Below are 22,711 nucleotides of genomic sequence, written 5' to 3'. Positions count from 1 at the left end.
ATGCACCCCTATGTTTATTGCAACATTATTTACAGCAGGCAAGATATGGAAGCAACCCAAGTGTTGGATAGATGGATGGACAGATGAATGGATAAAGAAGATGTGGTGTGTATCTACAGTGGAACATTACTCAGCCTTAAAAAATGAGATCTTGCCATTTGCAGCAATATGGATGGACCTAAGGGGTGTTATGCTAAGCGAAATAAGTCAGACAAATACCATATGATTTCACTTAAATATAGAATCTAAAAAAACAAACAAAGCAGAAACAGACCCATAAATAGAATAAACTGATGATGGTCGCCAGAAGGGAAGAGGATGGGGGTCAGGCAAAATGGGTGTGTGGGAGTGGGAGGCACAGGCTTACAGTTATGGAGTGAATAAGTCACAGGGATGAAAGGCACAGCACAGGGAATACAGTCAATGGTAATAGTGCTGTATGGTGACAGATGGTAGCTACCTCGCTGTGAGTACGGCGTAATATACAGAATTGTTCAACCACTATGTTGTACACCTGAAACTCAACGTAATACTGTGTGTCTATTTCAGTTTTTTTAAAAGGAAAACTTTCACAGTGAAATAAAGAAATAAGAAAGGAAAAAAAAAGAAATATATAAACTTTGATTCAGTGTTATGGCCAAGTAATCGCAGATGGGGGAGAAAGGAAAAAGACGAAATGGGGCGGGGGAGGCAAGAAGAGGCAGGGAAAGGATGAGAGATGAGAGGGAGGACATGAAGAAGGTTAGAGACAGAAACACAGTGATAATTTCAGAGGCGGAAACACCAAACACAAGAGAGCAAAGCACAGTGAGCAAACACCAGACTGAGATGGCTCCAAAGATTATGCTATTTTCAGGTAAATCACTGGCGCCGCACCTTTCTATTTATAGGAGCGTCTTAGAAACATGGAAAGTCAGAGCTGCAAGGACTTGAGCTCATCTTGTCTAATTCCTTCTGTACTGGGTTGAATAGTGTCTCCCCAAAATTTATTTCTACCTCTAAGAACCTCAGAAATTGAGTTTCTTTATAAATGGTCATTAGTAAAGATGGGGTCATACCAGATTAGGATGGGTTCTAAATCCAATGACTGGTGTCTTTACGAGGAGGCCATGTGAAGACACAGACACAGATACAGATACATATGGAAAAATGCCTTATGTGACAGAGGCAGGGATTAGCGGTGTAGCTGCAAGCCCAGGGTCACCATCCATTACCAACCACCACCAAAAGCTAGAAGAGGCAAGGAAGGAGTCTTCCCTAGAGTCTTTGGAGGGAGTATGTGGACAACTTGACTGGAGACTTCTGGCCTTCAGAGCAGTGGGAGAATAATTTTTCCTTGTTTTAAGTCAGAGTTTGTGGTAATTTGCCATGGGATCCCTAGAAAATGAATACACCTTCTTTTGTAGGCAAAGAACCTGAAGATGTGTGACATCTCCAAGGTCACAGAGTCAACTGGTAGCCAGTCTCCTACTGCAACTTGCCTTTTCCTTCATCTTCTGTAAACATGGAAATCATTTTTTTCTTCTAGTCTCAAAGTTCATGATGAAATACAAATTTTTTCCCACTGAATTTTGAAATCTGTATGAAGGGACAATGCAGGCTTTAGAAATACTTTGGACTATTAAGTTTTTAAATTAATTTACTGCCTATTCCTTTGCTTTTACCAAAATAGTCCAATAGCTTATTACTCCTGAGAGATGAGGGCTGTCTCTTTTTAACACTGAAATCATCATTTGCTTCTTTATTTTGAGCAATTATCTCAAGGCAAGCCAACTTCCTTTGGGGATATTGCACTTAAAACTGTCCACAAAGTAGACTCTTTGAGAAGAAACGGGTTACCCACTCTTTTGGCTTTTCTTTCTTTCTTTTCTTTTTTTCTTTTTTTGAAGATTTTTAAATTTATTCATTTGAGAGAGAGAGTGCGAGAACACAAGCAGGGGCCAGGGTCAGAGGGAGAGGGAGAGGCAGGCTCCCCGCTGAGCAGGGAGCCTGACCCAGGTCTCTATCCCAGGACTCTGGGATCATGACCTGAGCCTAAACCAAAGCGGACATTTAACTGACTGAGCCATCCAGGCGCCCCTCCTTCGGGGTTTTTAACAGACATCAAATCATATGGAATGTACATGAGTTTTTAATTATTTTGTAGTTCTTACCCTTGTTTTGGACCTTGTCTCTGAGAAACTGATAAAAGCTGTGACTCTCTTCCGGCAAACTGCATACTCTCATAACTTTTTGTCCCTACTCTCAGGGTGTTCATAGCCGCCATATCCTACCGACCCCCACCCTGTGGGCCCCGGCTGTGGGGACGATCCTCAAATAGCTGGCCTTCCATTTCCCTGCAGCCCACATTTTCATTTGAGCCACACAGTGGTGAGCAAGGGCAGAATCTGGCCATGGCAGAGATTTTCTCTCCAACAGGCTAATGACACACATGGAGGCTCTTAAAAACAACTGGGCTCGGGAGCTGAGTTCTGGCCGAGCAACTTTCAGAAAGCTTGTCCTGAAGACTCTCCAACATTGGGTCAGGCCAATGTGGTGCCCGGCAGAGATTTCAGAGGACAATGGTGGCTTTTTGAAGAGGACTGATAGATCCTCAGGCTGGAAAGGCCCTGGCGCCAACAGGCTGTCCTCCCGCTATTCCTTGGGGACGCCACCCTCTCCCTCGCCTCAGGGCCTTAGCACACTCTCCCCGTGTCAGACATGCTCGCCCCGCTTCTTCCACTCAGTACCCTCTACCTGTCCTCAGGTCTTTGGTTAGACGCAACTTCCTCTTGGACACTTTGTCCAATTCCCTAAAGTCAGTGTCAGAAGCCCTTTCTCTGTGTCCCCATTGGCTCTGAATTCCTCCATTGCTGTCTTTGTCCAGTCTGTTGTAACTGGGGCTCTATTCGTCTCTATCTCTACTGGATTGTGTGTTCCAGGAAGAGCAGGGGCCAAGTGATTCTTATAATCTGGCCTATTTCCAACAGTGTCGGGAAAACAGAGCATGACGGAGACAAAGTAAATGAATGACTGGCTGGTTCAATGCAGGCATTACTGGCATTTTCGACTTGATGATTCTTTGCGATGGCAGACTGTCCTGCGCATTGTAGGGCATTCAGCAGCATCCCTGGCTTCTCCTCACCAGATGCCAGTGGCACCCCCACCCAGCTGTGACAACTAAACACGTCTCCAGACACTGCCCAGTGGCACTGGCAGGCAAAATCACCCTGGTAGAAAACCACTGCTTTGATGGATGAACGCTGACTGGAGTCACCTTGCATCTGTCAGGGGGTGAGAATACAGTTTATCAGTTCATGCTGATGGAGTGCTCAGTGTATGCTCCTGCAACGGGTGGCTGACCTCTTATGGATCCTCAGAAGAGGGGAAAAAATTCCACTACGTGTTTGCAAAGGAGTGGTAAGTCCTTTAATGACCTATTACAATGTGAGGACACGAGAGGGAGCTCTGACCGCCCAGGAGAACCAGACTCTTCTGGGAAGGGTGACGGATGCTCTTCTTCAGTGAGGAGCTCTGGCTCAGACGCTTGGTTACGCCACCGGGTTAGGACAACTGAACCGGGATCTTGGACTTAGATTTTTAGCTACTGAATCCACTGTGAAAGATCCCTGTGTGTGTGGTTTCCCTCTCAGAAGTGTAGAAAAGAGGGGAAAAACAAAAACCCACTTGCGCTCCATAAATAAGTCATAAGCAATAGGAACAGGGTCGTCCCAGCTTCCATGGCAGTGGCTCTGGTGGCAGCAGGGACTGAGGAGTTGACACGGTGGCTCTGGGCTCTCCCCAGATCATCAACACACCAACTGTCAGACTTGAAGTTCATCCTTTGCCTCCAACCTGAGTCTACAGTCCTGGAACCGGGGAAATTATGTCACATTTTTGTGATACGACTTTGTGTGTGTGTGTGCACGAGTGTGTGTGTGAGAGTGAGTCCACAGCTTTCATCTTATTCTCAAAGGAGTCTAAACCCTCCAGATGTTAAGAGCCATTAGTCCACTCTCCTCACTGTGGAGACGAAGACCGTGAAGCTTAGAGGTTACGAGGCTCCTTCACATCTCTGCGGCCGTCACATGGCAGAGCAGGACACACACTCCGCAGGCTCCCTCTGCCTTCAGGCCCAGTAGGGTGGTGCTGTGATGGGGGCCCGGCCTGTGGGCCAGTGAGGTCTGGTCTGAGGCCACTGAGGCTGGCTTAGAGGGATAGGAGGGTGCTTTGCCAGTAGGGTTACCAGATAAAATATGAGATGCCTGGTTAAATCTGAATCTCAGATAAATGAATACTTTTACAGTATAAGTACATCCCACAAGTTACATGGGAAATACTTACACTCAAAATATATTCAGTTTACCTGAAATTCAAATCTAACTGAACATCCTGAATGTTTTGGGTTTTTGTTGTTTTTTGCTCAACCTGGCAACTCCATCTGCCAGGGACAGCCTGGCAGGCTTTGGCTTGGGAAGCAAACACTGAAGCACCAGCCAATAGATGGTAATGACTCACCGTTTGACACTCAGACTACCTCTAGCCCTGCCTCCGACGAAGACCAGAGTCCCTGGGCCCGTGTGAGATGACCAGCTGATAAGGCCTGCTTGGTTCTTTGTGACTTCAGAAGGCCTGGAGTCCTCGAACACTACAGATATCCTATGTGCGTGTGGCTTCTTAGAAGATAACATTTCACAGGTCCGTGAAGAGTAAAGATCAAATTTATTTAATACAAAACCTTGCAGCTGTGTCACTGAGGTGGTTGGGGGAAACGGGTTCAGTTAGGTCTGCTCCCTAGTGAAATCCCGCCACAAAATGGCCGCAGCTACTCGTCCACCCGCTCGAGGCACCATCAGTCTCTATCTTAGACCAAGAGACCATAAGTCTCTATCTTAAGACCTCAGGAGACCATTTCTTTAGCAAGGAATAAATAAAAAAAAATTAGTAAGAAAAATACGCATTTCGTTTTTCTATTAGAAACAATATCTGCTGTAGGCCAACACCCTTCTGTCTTGCAGCCTTCAGCATGGTAGAGGAAAAGAAAGAAAGGGTATAGAAAATCAGCTTAAGAACATCTGTGCTCTGTCCAATGTCATTTTCTATTTTGTGCATTGCCCGGAATGAACCATAGCTTCACGCTGGCATCTCAAAGGGTCGCTCCCAGGCAGCTCTGGTTTCGCATTTGTGGCAGGCGAGGTCACGGAGGGAACAGGGTGCAGCTGCTGGCCGGTGCTGTGTACCTTCCAAGGAACAAGGACTACCCAGAACCACAGGCCTTTGAAGGACCAAAGGCAAAGAGAAAAACTAGCCCCTAAGCCAGGCCATTCGCTGGAAGTGATCGACTACAAAACAAAAATGGTTTGTGTGTGTGAAGATACTGGGAAAAGTTCTTTATCTCTGTACAAGATAAAATATTCAAGTTTCAAAATATCCCAATGGCCTGTTTACCCTGAACCTCCTTCTGCAGCTCTCCACTCCTGAGGATGCTCCAGCTTGGTGAGGGGGGGCCGGGTGGGAATTCACCAGCCCCTCTGGATCTCTCCACGCCCCACAGAAAGGTCGGAAGACGCCTGGAGAACGGGTGACTCGGCCTGAGGGGCTGCTGTGTTCGGCGGGAGCAGGGCGGGTTCATAAATACATGCACAGAGCTCTTGGAATACAGGGATGTCTGCTCTTCTGGGAACGTGGATGTCCCCCCCGGGGGGCGCGTCCGCTCCCGCGGCCTTAAGTTCCGTCAAGGGAGCCTTCCGTTCTCTGTAGAGACGAGAGAGAAGACAAGCTACGGTCACGCCCTTCCGGACGGAAGACGGGCCTGGTGGAAAGGACTGCAGCCGGCCCTTCACAAAGGAACTCCAAAGCAGCACTCGCTCTTCCCGTCCGCCCGCGCCAGCTCGGCAGGGCTGCGGCCTCGGCTCCCCGGGGACGCGGCGCACGTGAGCACACCCCGCGCCTCCGCCAAGCACCCGCCGCACGCACACCCGGGGCTGTGTCCCGCGGGGGCTGCCCTTCCCCGCAGAGCAAGACCAGGAGAGTTAAGGGAGACCTGGCTTCTTGCGCCAGCTCTGCCTCTCCCGGGAGATGAACCTTCTCTAGGTCTGTTTTTTAATTGCAGAGTCGACACGGGTCAACGCTGAAGACATTACACTACTAAGGGAAAGCAGCCAGAGACAAAAGACTGCACTTACATGAGGGACCCAGAGCAGTCGCACTGATAGGGATGGAAAGGAAAACTCTGGTTTCCAGGGCAAGTGGGGAGTTACTGTTGAATGGGTAGACCCTTGGTTTGGAATGATGAAAAAGTTCTGTGGCTGGATGGTGGTCGCGTCTGCACAGCCATGTGAATGTAACCTCATGTCACTGAACTGGACACTTAAAAATGGTTAAAGCGGTCAATTTTGTTGTGTATGTTTTGCACAATAAACTTAAAAAAAAAAAAGATTCCACCTGCCATACTGTCGTGTTCTCTAACTGCTTTGTATGGTACTTTTGACACCTACACATCCACCAGGGACCGGACCCCTCTCTGACCCAAGCACTGTTATCCATACCGAGGACACACGAATTGTATATCCCATCCACCACTGCCAAACGGTACGACCACATGGAAGAGGTCCTAACAATCTGCGGGAGTTCACCGGGGACTCACAGAAGGTGTCATGGAGCCAGCCTCCAAGGTGGGGCAGACTTAGACGAATGGATGTAGCAAGGGGGTGAGAGTGGAGCAGATGGGAAATGCTGGAGTAGAGGCGCCCTGGGCCCCGAAGGGCAGGCAGCAAGTAAGTCGCTGACTCTGGCCCCTCTGTGAGCACAGGGCACCCTGCTGCGGGGGGACCTCAAGGAGGCAAGTGTGGGGGCAGTTGTGGGGATTAGCCAGGGTCTTGGGCGCCCCATGGCCAGGTTGGTGGGGTCCTGGAGGCGGGGGTGGAGGTCAAGTCCCTGTTTTGTTCTGGCCCTGCCATGTCTGAGGAGCGTCTCAGACAGGATGCAGCTCCAAAGGGCTCCAGCTGGCAGGCCCAGGCTCTGTCTCCTCCTTTGCCAGCAGAGACCCTGGCAAGCGGGCCAAGACAGCAGTGTTGGCCCCAGGGGGCTGGAGGCCTGCCAGCCCTGGCAGCTCCCTTCATTTCATTTCTTCCGCTTTGCCCAGAGGGGTGACCCTGGTGTCCAGCCTTCCTGCAGGCCCCAGACCAAGTCCCTCCCTAGACGCCTCTGTTCTCCTTCGCCAGGCGAGGCGAGGACTGCGGATGGAAAGGGCTGGGCCACTATCAACCGGACCTCGAAGTAAAGGTTAACATGCTCACATCCAAGACCTGTCCTTCCCGGTACTTCAGTCAGAGGCCAGCTGTCAGCCATCCAAGTACGGCCATGAAATCACCGCACTTCTGCCCAGAACATGGTGTGAACGCTCTCAAAGGTCATTTTGCTTCTAACACCCCTGGGATTTCTACTTCCTGCTTCTAGAATGTGCCCCTTAGAGAGCACTTCCAATAAACCAAGTCTGTGCTAGATCCTCATTTAATCCTTGCAACAACCAGGGGTGGGGGGTGGTTATTTCTTCCAATTTACAGATGAAGAAACCAAGGCCTCAAGAGATTAAGAAATCTGCCCAAAGTGACGTGGCTACTGAACAGCCCATCAGGAAAAGGTTAGGTCAGGGGACGGGGGTGGGGCAGGGGGTCTCTGTTCCTAAGTCAGAGCCCGGCTTTGGTTGAATCCTGTGAAGAGGCATTTCAGGGCTAAGTGATGTAAATCCCCATCCATACCTCCTACGGCCAGAGTGATGAAAAGCACTTTAAAGGATAACCAAGCCGCATTTATATGGCAGTTTGCAAAACACTTGGCACACGTTTCTCATTTTACCCATAAGACCCTTCTAACGGGTGGCTGGCAGTGTTTTTTGTCGGTCTCATCATCAACGTTTTACAGATTGGGAGGCTTAGGTTGAGGAGGACAGGATCACCCCAAAGACGTCTGGAGAGCTGCACTCATAGTCCAGTTCCCACCTCGGCCCAGGGGCCAGCTGGCTCCCCGGAGGGAAGGAGGTCAGTTGTGACTGGGAGCCACCTTTTTGCTATAAGAAGGCAAGGCTGTCTGCAAGATCCCGAGCCCCAGGAAGGTCCAGATTCACTCCTTTAAGTACAAGGTGTTCTCTTTCACGTTATCTGTCTGCCTGGGCCACAAACACAATTTATAAACAAGGCAAAAATGGCAGAGGAAAAATGAAGTCAGAATGTGCCATTGAAGCAAGTCAAACAATACTAAATTAGTATTTGGCTAAGTGGCTATCTCATTGTTAAGATATTTCCTCCAATGTGTTTTCAGAAGCAACGGCCATTAAACAACTGGGAATGATCGCCAGGTTTGATTTCAGGAAGGAAATCCCCTCCCATTTCCCTGCTGGGCAATTCAATTAATTTTCTCCTGACCCTCACTAGCTGATTATTAGCAAAACTATACCTGCTGCTTTTATAAACAAAATGCATTCCCTTAAAGATTCAAAATCTCTCTCCCAATGCCTGGGCACCCCAGAGCTCCCGCCAAAAGGCTTTATTATTTGGGTGGGCAGGCCTGGTGGCGGGTGAGCTCTCAGGGGCATCCTGGGAGCAGACTTCTGGACCCACGGGCCAACTTCTGGGGAAAAGGAAAGTTCTATCTGTCCTGGAGCTCAGGGCTTTTGTCCAGAGAGACCACTTGGATTGAAGACAAAGTAAATAAGTTGGTCCCGCGGGTCCCGCAGACCTGCCTTGGGTGGACACATTTCTGGATATGTAGCAGAAGAGCATCGCTTTATCTGGGTGGCACACTGCCTGCGGAGCAAAGTTCTTACTTTCCATTCTCTCAAGGCCATGACGGCTGGAACAGTGATGTCACTTCTTCAAGGGAGTCTTGTGTCGGGGACTGACCAGAGAGTCTCGGAACCTACGTTCTAGTCCAGCTCTGCTATGACCTAGCTGGGTGACCCTGGCCAGGCTGTTCAGCCCATTCAGTCTTCAGTTTTCTCACCTATAAGTTGGGCCCCCTGTCCTTCCAATGCAAGTCTCTGGTTTCAGGAGTCTGGGTGGGTTCAGGCTAGAAAAAGACATTCATTTCATTCCTCTTTTCCTCAAATTGATAGCTTTCCTCCGTAAAAAGAATGTCAGTGGTTTCCTGCCCGTCAAAGGCATAATGAGTTCCCTATTTTATAAGAATTCAGACTCCAGCAAAACAAAGGAAGCCAGGGGGCCCATTGGAAGGGCTACCAGCAATTTCGCAGAGAGTTCTTCCCAGATCTTAAAGAAGCAGTTCCTCATTTCTCAAGGTACTGGCTGCCCAGTTCGTTAACCCCTGCACTGCTGAGTAGTTCATAGAGAGGTCGGGAGCGGGAAGACGGGAGGAGACAGGTCTTGGCAAAAGTTGAACTTGGACCTCTATATTTTTAAAAAATATAACCCGCTGCCAAGTAGCAGCTTCCTAAATCCTCAATTTCCTACAGAGCGAAACCTCGTAACGAGGTGTTGGAGTCCTTTGCATGCAAGCCCTAACTGACCTCTTCCTAGCACCTGCCACCCACGCCCTTTCTCCTCCCATTCTGAGCTGCTTGGCCTGCTGTAGTCAGACTCATTCCTCATGGCCGGCCTGTCCCAGCGACCCCCTCCTTGGAGGAGACCACTAACCAGGCCAGCCTCTCTTCCGCCTTTCCATAGTGTCTCGTGAGTTATGACTGGCTTGCTTTCTCAGCAGTGTTAACTTATCTAATTCCCTCATTGGGTCAAGGACCTTGACAGCAGAGAGCCTGGTGTACTAGGGTGACTGGCAGAGGCTCTCAGAGTTCAAAGTTTAAGTGAGCTGTTGGACCCTCGCCTCCTCAAGCATACTCCCCCCACCCCAGGCTGCCTCGCTTCCAAAGCCTGAACGTGGACTAGGGGGAAACGTACACTTCACTTGTGGGGAGCTAAGGGCCCTAGATTCCCAGTCCTGTCAGGGTGGTGATGGTGGTGGTGGTGGTGGGGATGTCTCCCTCCTTAGGAGGGCTGAGAAGTAATGATGGAGCAGTGGGAGAGAATATTTGAAATCACAACAGGCCCAGAACACAGGGCCAGGCTGACGACCAAGCCTTCACTGTTCCAGGCTAGTTCCGAGTTGCCAGGGGCTCCTGGTCTAAAACAGATGAGGCCGGTGTAGGGGTGTAATTAGTGGGAATGCAGAATCTGGGTGAGTCTGGAAATATTACACTGTTCAGTGGGCTATTTAAAAAATATTTATGAAATGTGTACTTACAGAATATCTGTTTTCCATGAAATCTGCAAAACAAAGGATAACGTGGAAGTGAGAGGGATGCAGAGAGGGCCTTAGGCTCCCTCCCTCCCACAACATATCAGGAGCTCCAAGGGTAGACTAGGGGTGCAGAAGGAGATCCTGGAGCCACAGGCTTACTGGGTACTCAGCTGGATGGCTCCTTTGCCCACAGACAGCTTCCTCTGGACCCTGTTGCCCCATGTGACAAGCATATAAAATCCTTGGCAGCTCAGTGGACATTTAAAACAGTTTAAAGATATTTTTTTAAAGTAATCTCTACACCCATGGTGGGGCTTGAACATGACCCTGAGATTAAGAGTCAGAGCCTCTACTGAGCCAGCCAGGTGTCCCTTAAATAGCTAAAAATAATAATAATAATACTGCATGTTATTTCAGGAAAAAAACCTGAAAACTACAGAGAAGTAGAAAGTAGCAGATAAACATGATCTCTGGTTCCACTCTTCAAACCCTGTGGACGCTTTTGTCCTCCAGTGATTTTCTCCTCTCAGGAGGCTTTTCTCTTGAGTTCTGATATACAGTATAGGCCATTTTATAGCCTATCCTTTTTACATAACACGATTTTACAAACATTTTCTAGCACCTTCTTAAACATAATTGGTAGTAGCTGTGTAATTATCATTAAATAGACGTGCAATTGTTTACTTATCCAGTTCCTTACTTTAAAAATTTAGGTTCTTTCCCAGTTTTTGCTATTTTCAATAGTGCTGCCATATCCTCTCTGGGAATAAAGCTATTTCCATATTTCCTACTAGTTTGTCCATTCCCAGGAGTGGGATCAAGGGAGCAGAAGGTATAAACGTTGCCTCCTGCTCTTGGGATATATGGCCCAAGAGCCCAAGGGCTGCCTGGAATGGCAGGGCCTCCCCTTCCCCTGGACAGCCTCATCTCAACACTGTCTTCTTGCCAGAGTGCCCGGGGTCTGGCTGCCCCTGCCTGGCTGCAGTGAGGAAGATGGGCCTGGCCAAATGTCAGGAAGATCAGAGTGAGGTGAAGAAAGGCCAACGAGAACAGGAGACATTGTGCTAAGGGTGAGCCACCCCCGCCTGTGTTAGTTAGAGATGGTTTTCACTACCACAGGCAAGAGAGAGCTGTGGTTTGCCCCTTTGGAAAGGACCAGGTCCCCACTAAGAGCAGTTTCTAAATGGGCAGGAGTCCACATGGTTGAGGCTGATCCCCAAACAGCCCCTTATGGACACAGACCTGAAGACAGAGGAAGCAGGGGGACTTCTGGTCTGGGGAAGGGAGGAGATGTGGGTATGGGGGATGCTTGCCATTCTTGCAGGTGGTGGAGGTAATGGCAGGAGGGCCATCCCCCATCCCCTCCGAGTCCTCAGTGTTACTACAGGGTTGTGCTCCAAGGGGCCTCAGTTTCTGCTCAGCTGCCTGACCTCAAACCCAGTCCCTTCTGAGTTTGGGGAAGTCTCAGGGCCCACCTGTCACAACGGGAGTCACAACCCTTCTGTTTCTTTCTCTAATTTAAAAATATCCTGTTTCCAAAAGTCCACTTCCCCCTCAAACCCTGTCTTATCACAGCTCTATTGTGCGTCCCCATGAGAGGGAACAGGGCCAGAAGTTCCTAAGGGGCCCCCTTCTGTCCTGGCTGGGCCAGAGGCAGACGTCAACGGCCAAATGGATGAATCAGCCTGACCGCGAAGTCAAGCCATTGTGTAAACTTCCACGCATTGAGTGAGGCCTGGGCAGCACTCCCACCTCCTACCCAAACCTGACCTGGAAGGACCCGAAGGACCCCATGCTTCCCACTCCCCCAAAGCCCCAGGGGCTCTGCAATCAGACGCAAGAAAGAAAGAGCCTTAAGCTGTGTTTCCTAAAGCAATACGAATATAAAATACCAAAACCTTGAATATGCTGGTAAATACTGAAGGAACCCTAGGTCTATGCACACTTGTAGTTTCTGCTTCTTTTTGGTCATAGAGCAATCACCATAAAAATAAAACCTCGTGGGGGCCCCTGGGTGGCTCAGTCAGTTAAGCTAAGTGTCTGCCTTCAGCTCAGGTCGAAATCCTGGTGTCCTGGGATCAAGCCCCATGTCAGGCTCCCTGCTCAGTGGGGAGTCTGCTTCCTCCTCTCCCTCTGCCCCTCCCCCTGCTTGCTCTATCTCTCTCTCTCCTCTCAAATAAATAAATAAAATCTTAAAAAAAAAATCTGGTGGGTAGTACCATTTTTTTTTCAGAGTACTTCTTTACCCTCTTGGATTCTGAAGTAGGAAACAGCCCCGTGGGGGCAGGGTTGGCAGTGCCCGCTGGCCTGGCTGGCTCTGGACCACACAGGATGGGTGGGGACTGACCCCCAAGTACTCTTCTCTCCCTCCTAGAGGGGTTGCAACAGAGAGGCCCTCTGTTCTATAGTTTTTTCTTGACGACAGCTACTCTTAGAATATTAAATTTCTAACCACTTTGGAAACATCTGGAACACCAGCAAAAGAGAGACCAGAAGATGAAGGCTTGAGTGAGCAGATACTCGGATTAGTGCCTGACCCAAAAGGCGCAGGTTAGTGTCTGGAGCAGGATGTGGCATCTCTTCCCAGTGCCTGGAGTTGTCAGGTGGGATGTGCCCAGGACAGCTTTTGAGGCGGACACGGGCATCTAGAGAGGAAAACCAGCTCTCCTGTTGGAAGACTCACAGGAGGTAAATTCCTATAATTTCTTAACACTGGCATTATTGACATTTTGGGCTGGATCATTCTTTTTTGAGTTTACTTGCTGTTTTTTAGTAATCTCTATGCCCAATGTGGGGCTCGAACTCATGACTGAGATCAAGGGTCTCATGCTCTTCCAACTGAGGCAGCCAGGCGCCCCTGGGCTGGATCATTGTGTGCTGTGGGGGCTGTGCTGTACGTTGTAAGACGTTTAGCAGTATTTCTGGCCTCCACACGTTAGATGCTATAGTACTGCTTCTACCCCCCCTCCCCCAAATGTCTCCTGTCTTGAGAACCAGTGCTCCAAGCTGCGGATGTCATCCTAGACCCGAGTTCTTTCCTAGGGAAGAACCTGACTGCGTCGCTGATTGTAGGAAACCACTTGGCTCTTCTGCTTTAATATCCAGTGTAAATATACATTAATAGGCTTTGCTTTGGGTGAGCTGCAAGCTATTTTATGAAGTGCCTTTAGAATGAGCTGGAGCACTAGAAAATGTCAAGCACTGAATCAGAGTAAGGAGACAAACTTTCCTGGTGAGTCAGAAACTGCAGATCACACCAGGCTCAGCCAGGCTGAGAGCGAAGTTGTGGGGAAAGCCGGAGGGAGTCGCGCCTTAATGGAGAGGCTCCTGCCCAGCTAGAACGTCTCCCTTTTAGTTCTTCTCACTAGGAGAGCAAGGGGAAGAAAAGAAACTCAAAACTTTCCCTGGATTAGTCAGAGAAGGAGGAAGTTGATGACAGGTGAAAAGAAAGATTTGGGGGGGGTGGTATTTGGGGGAAGGGTGGGGGGCTTTTGATGCTAGGTCACCCTGCACCTCACAGCACCAAAGTTATGAACGAGCCCCCCACCGGGGGGACACCACCATCTACATCGAGAGAACTCAGATGCGTGACAATTATCCTGCGTCAAGTCCAAGGTTATAGGGGATGGGAGTAAAATTTGGTTCCAGTTAAGTGTTAACAGAGAAAGGTACCAAACTGTAACCTGTATGACTTTCTTTAAACACTCACTTCTTCGGACTACCTACATTACTGCTTAATAAGAGACATAAAGACAGACTTCGTTCCCGTTTCTGGAAAGCCAGATCAGAAGCCATAACCAGAGCCACCATTGCTGACTGGGATTTGCAACCTGACCTTAGGCAAATCGTTGAAAAATGAATAAGTACTTTAAAAAAAACCTCAAGTGCTAGCCTTGCAGATCTAAATTATGAGAAATTATCTGCATGGTCTCCATTACCTAGCCAGCTGATCTTGCATAGATGTAAAAGCTCTTTCTCAACCCTGTTCTGGCTGTTTTCCAAGGCTTGCTTTCCCTTCTCCTTAGGCTTCTCTCAGTTTGGTCTCTCAGAAATAAATTTCCTAGTACTGAGAACCCCTCTCCTTCTTTCCCTAACGTGTTATCATGAATCACCAAACAGTTGGAAAGGGGAAAGCTGCAGGATCAGGGGTTTCCTTGCCCCAACTGAGTTAATGGTAGGGACAAGATGTCCCCAGCAGGGGACACTGAGTTGGAAGAGATGCCCCCTCCTATGAATTTTATTGAACCCACCTGCCCACCCCAGCGCTTACTCCCCCCCCCTCCACGCACACACACTCCTGAGAACATTGAGTGTTCCGTAGCCGTTCCACATCGGGGAGGGGCATTTGTTGAAAATTAATGAGAAAACTAACACCCGAGGGAGAACTGAGGGGCGGGAGCCAAGTCATATAACTGGATAAGTGCAGGGCTGAGACCCAACCCCCAGCCTCTATCTCCCACTTAGGGTGTTCCCCTCAGGACTACAGTGCAGAGACCTATCCAGGTGGACTCCAGCCAACACAAATGTGGCAGAAGCACAGTAAGCTGGCCCCTGAGATCCATGACTTAATTCAGATTTGAAGGGAAAACTCAGGCTTAGAAGCAAACACCTATAGGGAGTCAAGGGTGAGTAAAGGATTAGGATTGGCTTCAAGGGACCTAGGAAGTAACTCTCAGAAGTTACTTAGAACCAACACGTACAGGGGAATGGTTCAGGACGGACCAAATGACACTACTTCCAACTGCCAGGACGGAGACTCTCTGAACATTCTAACTGGACGGCGCTTCAGACCATCCATTCAACCACCTCACTTGACATAAAAACGCTGAGCTTCACAGCTCAGACATTCGCAGACATGCAAAGTAGAACGGCTGCGGCCAGCGGCCGGGGAGAGTCGCGAGTTATTGTTTACTGGGTGTGAAGTTTCACTTTGGGAAGATGGAAACTTTCTGGAGATGATGGTGATGATGGTTGTACAACTATGTGAATGTATTTAATGCCACCAAAATATACACTTAAAAGTGATTAAAATGCCAAGTGCGATATATATTTTGTCACAGTTAACACACACACACACACACACACACACACACACACACAAAGCTGAGCTTAGAGCCTAAAGCCAAGATTGCAGACCTGGCTCCTCCCCCGGCCTACAGACGCCCGCCACCCCTCAGCCCGCAGTCCACAGCCCTCTCCCCAGGGCGCTGGTCCTACCCAGAGCTCCGCCCTGGGGCTGCTCCTTGGAGGCAGGCCTGCCCGATGCCCTTTAGCTTATCTAGAGGGGCAGTTTCCTTTGTATCACTCAGGGGAAAAAAGGGGGTTTAAGAGCCAGAACTACGCCCTGTGAGCCATTTCCCAAAATAGCCAGCCCTGAAGGGCTGCCGCTGATCGGAAGGTGGTGAGGACTGAAAAATTACGGTGGGGAAAATAAAACCCCAAGAAGGAAAGGTTAGAGAAGACTTAGCTCTGCACGCAGCCCGTTCACTGGCCTGTCCAGGGACCCACCCTCACCAGAGCCTTTATGTTATTAGGTGTCACCCTTCCCTCCCCCTGCCCCCCGTGCCCCCACATACACGCCCGCACGCAGGTACCCGTGTTGGAGGATTCCCTCTGCTGGCCAACCCTGAGTGATCCTCCCAAGACTGCCGAGGAATGAGAAAGACCCTATTCAAACAAGAAGCAGAACATAACTGGAGTGGTATAATCAGAAGGGAACTCGGAAGCACCTAGAAGAGGCTTCTAAAAGTGTGGTCCCCAGACCAATAGCCGTGATATGTGAGAATTTGTGAGGAAGGCAAATTAGCCTCACTCCAGACCTACTGAGTCAGAAATTCAGGGGGTGGTGCCATACCACCTGTGTTTTAACAGACCTGGAGAACACTCCATCTAGGTTTGGACTCATCCCCTTCCTTTCACAGAGATGGTGACCAGGGTCCTAAGCGCCTCCACGACTCACCCAGGGTCACCCAGACCATACAGGCTGTTACTCTTAACAGATGTGAATATTCTAATGAAACCGATGATAATGGGAAGCCCAACAGAGCACCGGAAAATGTAGCAGCATGCTGTCCATGGGTTTGGCAGAGGAAACGCGAGGTGCACCCCTCTGCAGCCAGGCTCCCTGCCTCCGAATCCCTGCTCTGCCAACCACTGGCCTTGGGATCATGACTGGGACACGTTCTTTAACCCCTGGGCCCATTTCCCCATGTGCAGAACAGGAACAGTAGCACAGCCTCCGTCAGCCCTGGGGTGGTTTTGAGGACCGAGCACAGAGCGGCATCTGACAGTAAGAGGAAAGGACAGGGAAGAGAATTGACCAGAGGCCAGCAGCAAACCACCACCCCCCTCCAGGGGAGCAGCAGCTGAGCAGGAAATGCTCCAAAACAGCAGCTCCTGAGGTTTCTTGGACGGAGCCTCTTCAGTGAGGGGCCAGCGCACTTCCAAGGCAGCATTGGCTGCGAGACCCAGGGCTCTCTCTACCCTCAAAACGCTGGGCAGGAGCCGGCTGCCTGGCCAGAGACCAGATTACAGAGGCACCCAAGCCCCAGCAGACTCCTGACGCCCAGGTGGGGCACAGGGAGTGCCCTGGGGTGGGGGGAGTCGGGACACGGCTCCAGGCTCTGCCTGGGCTCAAGTTTCTCTGGCATCTTTTGGCTAAAGGGCTTGGATGCCCACTGTAGGATACGGATACTACCAGGACCAGTGCTTGGGGGTAGTTAGCACCATCTCCCCCCTTCCCCATTTAAGCTCAGTGGAAGAAACTGGAGTCTCAGAGAGGTTAGTCATCTTGGTCAAAGTCACACAGCTGCCAAGTGGCAGCACTGGGACTGGGGCTCAGATGTCTGTCAGCAAAATAGGGCCCTTTACCACCCTGAAACCCTAAAGGGTTGGGTCCTGCGGTCCATTCCCGCCTTAGGCCAGAGGGAGCAGTCGGGTTCCCACAGCAGGGGACTGAGGACTCGGGCCTGGAGAACCAGCCCAGGGCCCCCGAGGGAACCCATCAGAATGGCTGCCCTAAAGCAGGTGTGGGAAATCACAATATGCCACCTCCATACATGCCATGTTGGCATGGGGTTATTTCAAGCTGGGGGCAAATGACATTCATCAGATGCAGAAAGCAGCCTTCCGGAGCTTCCCTTATGTGACCAGCAGCAGACACTCCTGAGTAATGAGGACAGCCATAAATCCCCTCTCGTGGGGAAGTTTCTGGTTGCAAAGACGACAAAGTCAGGGCTGGGATGGACCTACATAAACAAACCTGACTCCATTCGTTTCCTCCATGTATTTTCCTTCCCACTTTGTCACCTCTCTACAAATATTATTCTCAGTTAACTTGGAAATAAGCCCCCACTTCTAACCATTCTGCAGTTTCTCATCACTTTCTTTTTCTCCTGTTAATCTGTCTTTCGTCAGTTTAATTTGCGGGGCACCTAACACAGACCCTTTGGGATACACACTGGAAATGGCCTCTTCCAGTTGTAAAGAGCCTCCAGCAGCAGGCTCAGGCCACAGCAGACCCGGAGACTTCCTGTGGGTCTCCTGTGGGGGAATACCTGTGGGGGAATCCCTGCGGGCCCCACACATCACCAGCTTCCTTTCCCCAAAACCAAAGGCAGTGCAGTTCCATGAGCCATGATCAGGAGTGTGGAGACCAGCTCCAGGGTGGGTCAGTTTGGGGACCTGCTTCCTGCGTGAACCTGGGCAAGTGTTTTCACCACTCTATGCCTCAGTATCCTTATCTGTAAAATGGTACTTACTGTGAGGATTCAAAGAGATACTGTAACATAGTAAGCGCTCAATCTGTTTGCATAACCAAAGTAACTAAAAGTGAACAATCTCGGGGACCTCGAGGAGAGCAGAAGGGGTGTTTTCACACAATTACCAACAGGACCCAGCATGGACCCTACTGGAGCTCTAGCTTTTGTTACACTGGAAAGATAGAGAAGGTCTATCTATTTATTTCTCAATTTGCATTTTGCTAGCTCTGAACCTACTGAGAGTACAAAATGAGATACTGAAACCGAAAATTGCCCCAGGAGATGGTTTCTGAGAATCAGTGTCAAGTTTCACAAGGGGTTGAGCTTCTGCTCTACCCATGAAAATACCATTTATAAAAATATATTAACTAAGGGGAGTTTCCTCTTTCAGATAAAAAGTGGGTTTCTTCCTATTAAGGCAGCGCTTCTCCAATGTTGGTAGTGTCACCAATATCTGGGAGCCTGCTAGAGGTCACATTCTGGTTCTCGTGGGTCTGGGCTGGTCGTGAGACCGCCATGGGCACCGGTCTGTGGACCGCGCTCCAAGTAGCCGGGCTGTACCGAAGCTTCCCGGCCACTTGTAATGCTCCCCAGAGAATCCACTTAAATACAGTCTTGTTGTACAAAGCAAGATATCCACGTAGTGACTATTTCCCCCAGAATTATGCCTTTGGGTTGTGACTTATTTTCAGAATTTAGAAAGGAGTGTTTGTATTCCATTCATTTCCCCAGAATGGGATAGAATAATTATACAAAAAATGACAGAGCTGGGAGCTTCCCCAGTTCCATGTCTGGTTGGGCACTGTGCTCAGTCCTGGGGGAAGCTCTTCATGGGGAAGTGGTGGAGATGGGGACTGAACTGCGGTCCAGCCTCAAAGAAAGGGAGAATCAAAGGAGCAGATCCATACCCCACCCCCAGGCAGCGTGTTCTCAGAAAGACCGAAGCTACCCAATGTCTTCAAAGCAAAGCATTGACTGTCTATGAACTCTGGGCGCCCACTGTGCACCAGGCCCCGTGCAGGGGTGGGGGGCAGAGAGGGAGGGCAGGTGAGGCGACCTGGCTGGCACCTGAGAACAGGTGGGGCCATGCTGCTTCTCCTGAGGTCACGTGAGCACACAGTGGTGCCAGGACACACTCCAGCCCAGCTGCCCATTAGCTGGGTACGAACGTGTGAGGTTCTGTTTCCCTGGCATGCAATAGGCACTTAATAAGCATTCATGAACTAAATTACAACACACGTAACATGTGGCTACTTTTTAAGGGTGAGAGGAGAGAGGCCGTCAACAGCTTCAGTGTAAGGGGCAATACCCCTTTTTGTCTTCCTTTGCTCCTTCTTCTCCCTGCCCACTTCCAAGGCCCCACGGATGATTCAGGGGGAAGCATCCCCCAGGCTGGGGGAGTCAGGGGCCCTCACTCACCAGGGTTAGCCTTCCGGATTTCACTGTACACCGTCTCTGTGCCCTTGGTTTCCAGACCTGGAAAGTGACCAGGCACAGGTCAACAGCCGCCTCTGGGCACCAGGTCAGCCCACTGTTGAAGCAGGAGAATGTCCGAGGCTCCCTGCGTGCCCATTACCCCACCCCACGAGCGCCCATCTCCAGCAGGGCCTGGAGACCTTGCTGCCACTAAGCTCAAACCATTTCCTGGCTTTAGAAGATCCTGGTCTAACTAGCATCACTCTCAGCCTGGCAGGATGAGGTCAACAGGCCATTACGGGGGCAGGTCCACCTGCTCCAGGGAAATCCTGGACCTGAGGGGCCACTGATGGAGGGGTCCCCAGTATTGGCCTGCAGCCTCCAGCTCGGGGGCCCCATCCTTCCTTCCCTGCCAGGGTGTCCCCGTGTCCAGCTGCTCTGCTAGCCCCTCCCAGGGGGCAGGGCTGTGGCCTCCTAACCACCTGAGGCCTGGCTTAGAGGCTGTGCATCGTTGTGACTTCAAGGATCAGCTGGGACTGAGAACCACTTAAAATCTCGACAGCTGGGCTAGTTGATTTCAAATGCCAACACCGGGGCCCCATTCTGGTTCTGACTGGTCTGGGGTGGCCCTGGCACTGGGGTTTTTTAAGAGCTTCCAGGGGATTCTACTAGGCAGACAGGGTTGAGATCCTCTGGTCTGGACTCTTTCTCGGAACAGCAGACAGATGACCGACCAGGATATGGATGATGCCCAGAGGAGACTCAGGGTTTGGGGGACAAACACCCATACAGGCATCTGTTTAAGTTGAAGTCTATGTATAGGCTGTGTATACATACACGCGCTTGTACACACACCATACTGTGTCTACATACATCGTACACATACATCCAATGCGTACACACACAGCATGTCCATACATACACACCCACAAACCTCAGGAAACAGGGCCCAGCCACTTCCCCTGCCTCCTCTCACCTGCACAAAGAACCAGGAAGCCTCATTGTGGGAAGGTAGCGTTCTACACGTGGCCAACATTCCCCTTCTACAGATCCGGAAAGGAAGCCCCAGACCGGGTAAGATGCTTCCTGCCACCATGCTCAGGACCATGTGGGTGTTATTTTCCTTGGTGGCAGATGGCTGGGGCAAGTCCGAGGATTCTAACTGCATCAAAATACTCTTGACTCGCTAGGCTCCAGGGACGCGCCCTGACCCTGAACATACCCCTTCGCTGCCCGCGTGGCCGTTTCTCTTTGCCCCATTCCCCCTCGTCCTTCAAGTCGCAGGACAAGCTTTGTTCCTACGCTTGGGTTCATACACCCTCACACACCTACCTACTCCCTAACTCACTCACCCCTTCCCTGTGCCCAGGGCAGTTACGTAGGGCCCCTGTGCTCCCACAGCACCTTGGGGACACTTGCCCACGACCACACTGACATTATTTGTCCCCACGCCTGTCTCCCTGCTGGACCCGGAGCTCCTCCAGAGCAGCAGCTGAGGGCCCGTGCACGGCTCCCTGGAGGCAGCCATAGAGGTCGCATAGGACAGTGAAGGCACCAGTCAATGTCCTTGCACGTGTCTCTAGCTCAGAGCCCCTGAGCTGCAGGAAGGCCTTGGCATAATCAGCCTGTTCCCTGAGGTTTTAGATCTTAGGATTAAAACCATGGTCATTCATTAGACACTGAATGGTGAATGGTGGTGGTTCCCAGGACCTGAACATCAGGAGGAAGCCTGGGGGGTGGTTCAGATACCCCAACAGGTGAACCTGGGACATCTGGGGTGGTCAGGGCCTTGCAGAAGGTTCATATGACTCCCCCAAGGCGCCAAACAGGAGTTGGTACTCACTGGAGTGACTGAGATCCCAAGCACGCCTCTGCTGGGACACCTGCTTTTCTGTAAGAGGCCAGAAGAGAGGCCTACGCCACTCCCCATGCTCCCTCCACGGCACCAGATTTGGGGGCATACAGGGAGGCTCCAAGGATTCCAGCATCTCCTGGGGATCTACCATATCCCCAAGGGATTCTGCTCCTCATTAGGCCTGGGTGAGTCACTCATTCAGGATGACCCTAACACCTGTGGTGTGCTGGGCACTGTGGAAGAGGAAGGGAGAAGGTGACTGGGACCTGGAGCTTTCGGGAGCTCCATGCTGTGGGGCAGACAATGCTGGGAGAAGCGACGTAGGACGCTGTATACCGGGTGCACTGGGGTCCCTGCCAGCTCATCCTCAGACCCTGTCCCACAATGGGAGTGGGGGCCAAGGGGGAAGGAATGGAGGGACGGGGTGAGGTGGCCAAGCCTGGGGGCTGGATACCCTTGTAAGATCCACAGCCCCCAGGAACATAAGGGGTGCTGGTAGACTTCTCTGGTCACCTTGGGGACACTCTAACACCCTCTGGACTCAAGAGCCACACTTGACCCCCTTCCTCCTTATAACTGTGGATCAGCCCGCGCAGCAAGGTGGTTTCCACTTCTTGGCACAGCGGCTACACTTGAAGCTGCCGCAGCGATTCCTCCTGCTGCCCGCCGCCTCCCTGTGATGGGCGGCGGCTGGCAGCTCATCACACCCACCCCTGCTTCGCTCCGCAGCTGCTTGCTAATGAGTAACCCAGGCCAGCAGGCTGTTTGTCTCTGCTGTCAGGGATGTTTCCGGATGGGGCTTTATTTTGGCTTCTGTTTTTCTCTGTTAACAGAGAAAGAGATGGCTTCAACGTCATGGGGTTTTCCCAGCAATTAGCCTCAGAGCAAACAAGCAACAGACCGGGTTTAACAAGTTCCTTCCCACCCCGCCTCCATCCCCCAGTGATTCCTTGGTCAGCTGCCAGTCAGAGGCAGAGCTGGAGGCGGGGGGGGGGGCCCTCATCCCTTCCCCCACCCCAGCTATGGAAGAGGGAACCTTGAGGACAGGGAACTGGATTGGCCAAGACCAGATCAAGTTTACTCATCGCTGGCCTTGAAACCACAAAGCCCTTTCCTCATCCTAGTAAGGCCCCACCCGCCACCCATGAGAAAGCAAGGGGACAGCATCCTAGGTCAGGCCTGCCCTACCCTGCTGTCCCTTAGCACCCAGGAGGCTGGGTCCAGAAAACTCAACTTGAATCTTCTAGAAACTCTCCATTTCCACCCACATGGCAGCTCATTCTAGCTCTCCCAAGACCCTCACAGCAACGTGGGGAAAGGTGACTGCAGCCATGCACAGCATGACAAGGAAAGCACCCCTCCTCATCCTGTCCCAGGATTGCTTTTCTCTGCAGAGCCCACCCCACCTTCACGCAAGAAAAAGAAAACCAGGGGCTCCTGGGTGGCTCAG

The 22,711-nt window shown here is 50.8% G+C and overlaps 1 protein-coding gene across 9 annotated transcripts in view; it reads right to left on the bottom strand.

The window, feature by feature from the left end:
* Positions 1 to 4,682: 4,682 nt before the first annotated feature.
* Positions 4,683 to 22,711, bottom strand: part of PECAM1 (platelet and endothelial cell adhesion molecule 1) — a 70,503-nt gene continuing 52,474 nt past the window's right edge. For 5 of the 9 annotated variants that reach the window (XM_008693619.2, XM_040640393.1, XM_040640391.1 and 2 more), the window contains exons 15-17: positions 19,410 to 19,466; positions 10,234 to 10,256; positions 4,683 to 5,733 (exon numbers count right to left, since the gene is read on the bottom strand). In XM_008693619.2, coding sequence (XP_008691841.2) covers positions 5,704 to 5,733; positions 10,234 to 10,256; positions 19,410 to 19,466 — 110 coding nt within the window. In that variant the 3' untranslated portion in view covers positions 4,683 to 5,703. Of the gene's footprint in view, positions 5,734 to 7,817; positions 8,147 to 10,233; positions 10,257 to 19,409; positions 19,467 to 22,711 lie in introns of those variants that run through there. The other 4 variants (XM_008693620.2, XM_008693621.2, XM_008693622.2 and 1 more) reach the window with 4 other exon arrangements.

Source organism: Ursus maritimus, unplaced genomic scaffold (assembly GCF_017311325.1).
Source record: "Ursus maritimus isolate PB19 unplaced genomic scaffold, ASM1731132v1 scaffold_24, whole genome shotgun sequence".
Classification (NCBI taxonomy): domain Eukaryota; kingdom Metazoa; phylum Chordata; class Mammalia; order Carnivora; family Ursidae; genus Ursus; species Ursus maritimus.
Note: the sequence above shows the minus strand (reverse complement) of the source record. Positions and strands in the feature narration are given on the sequence as shown.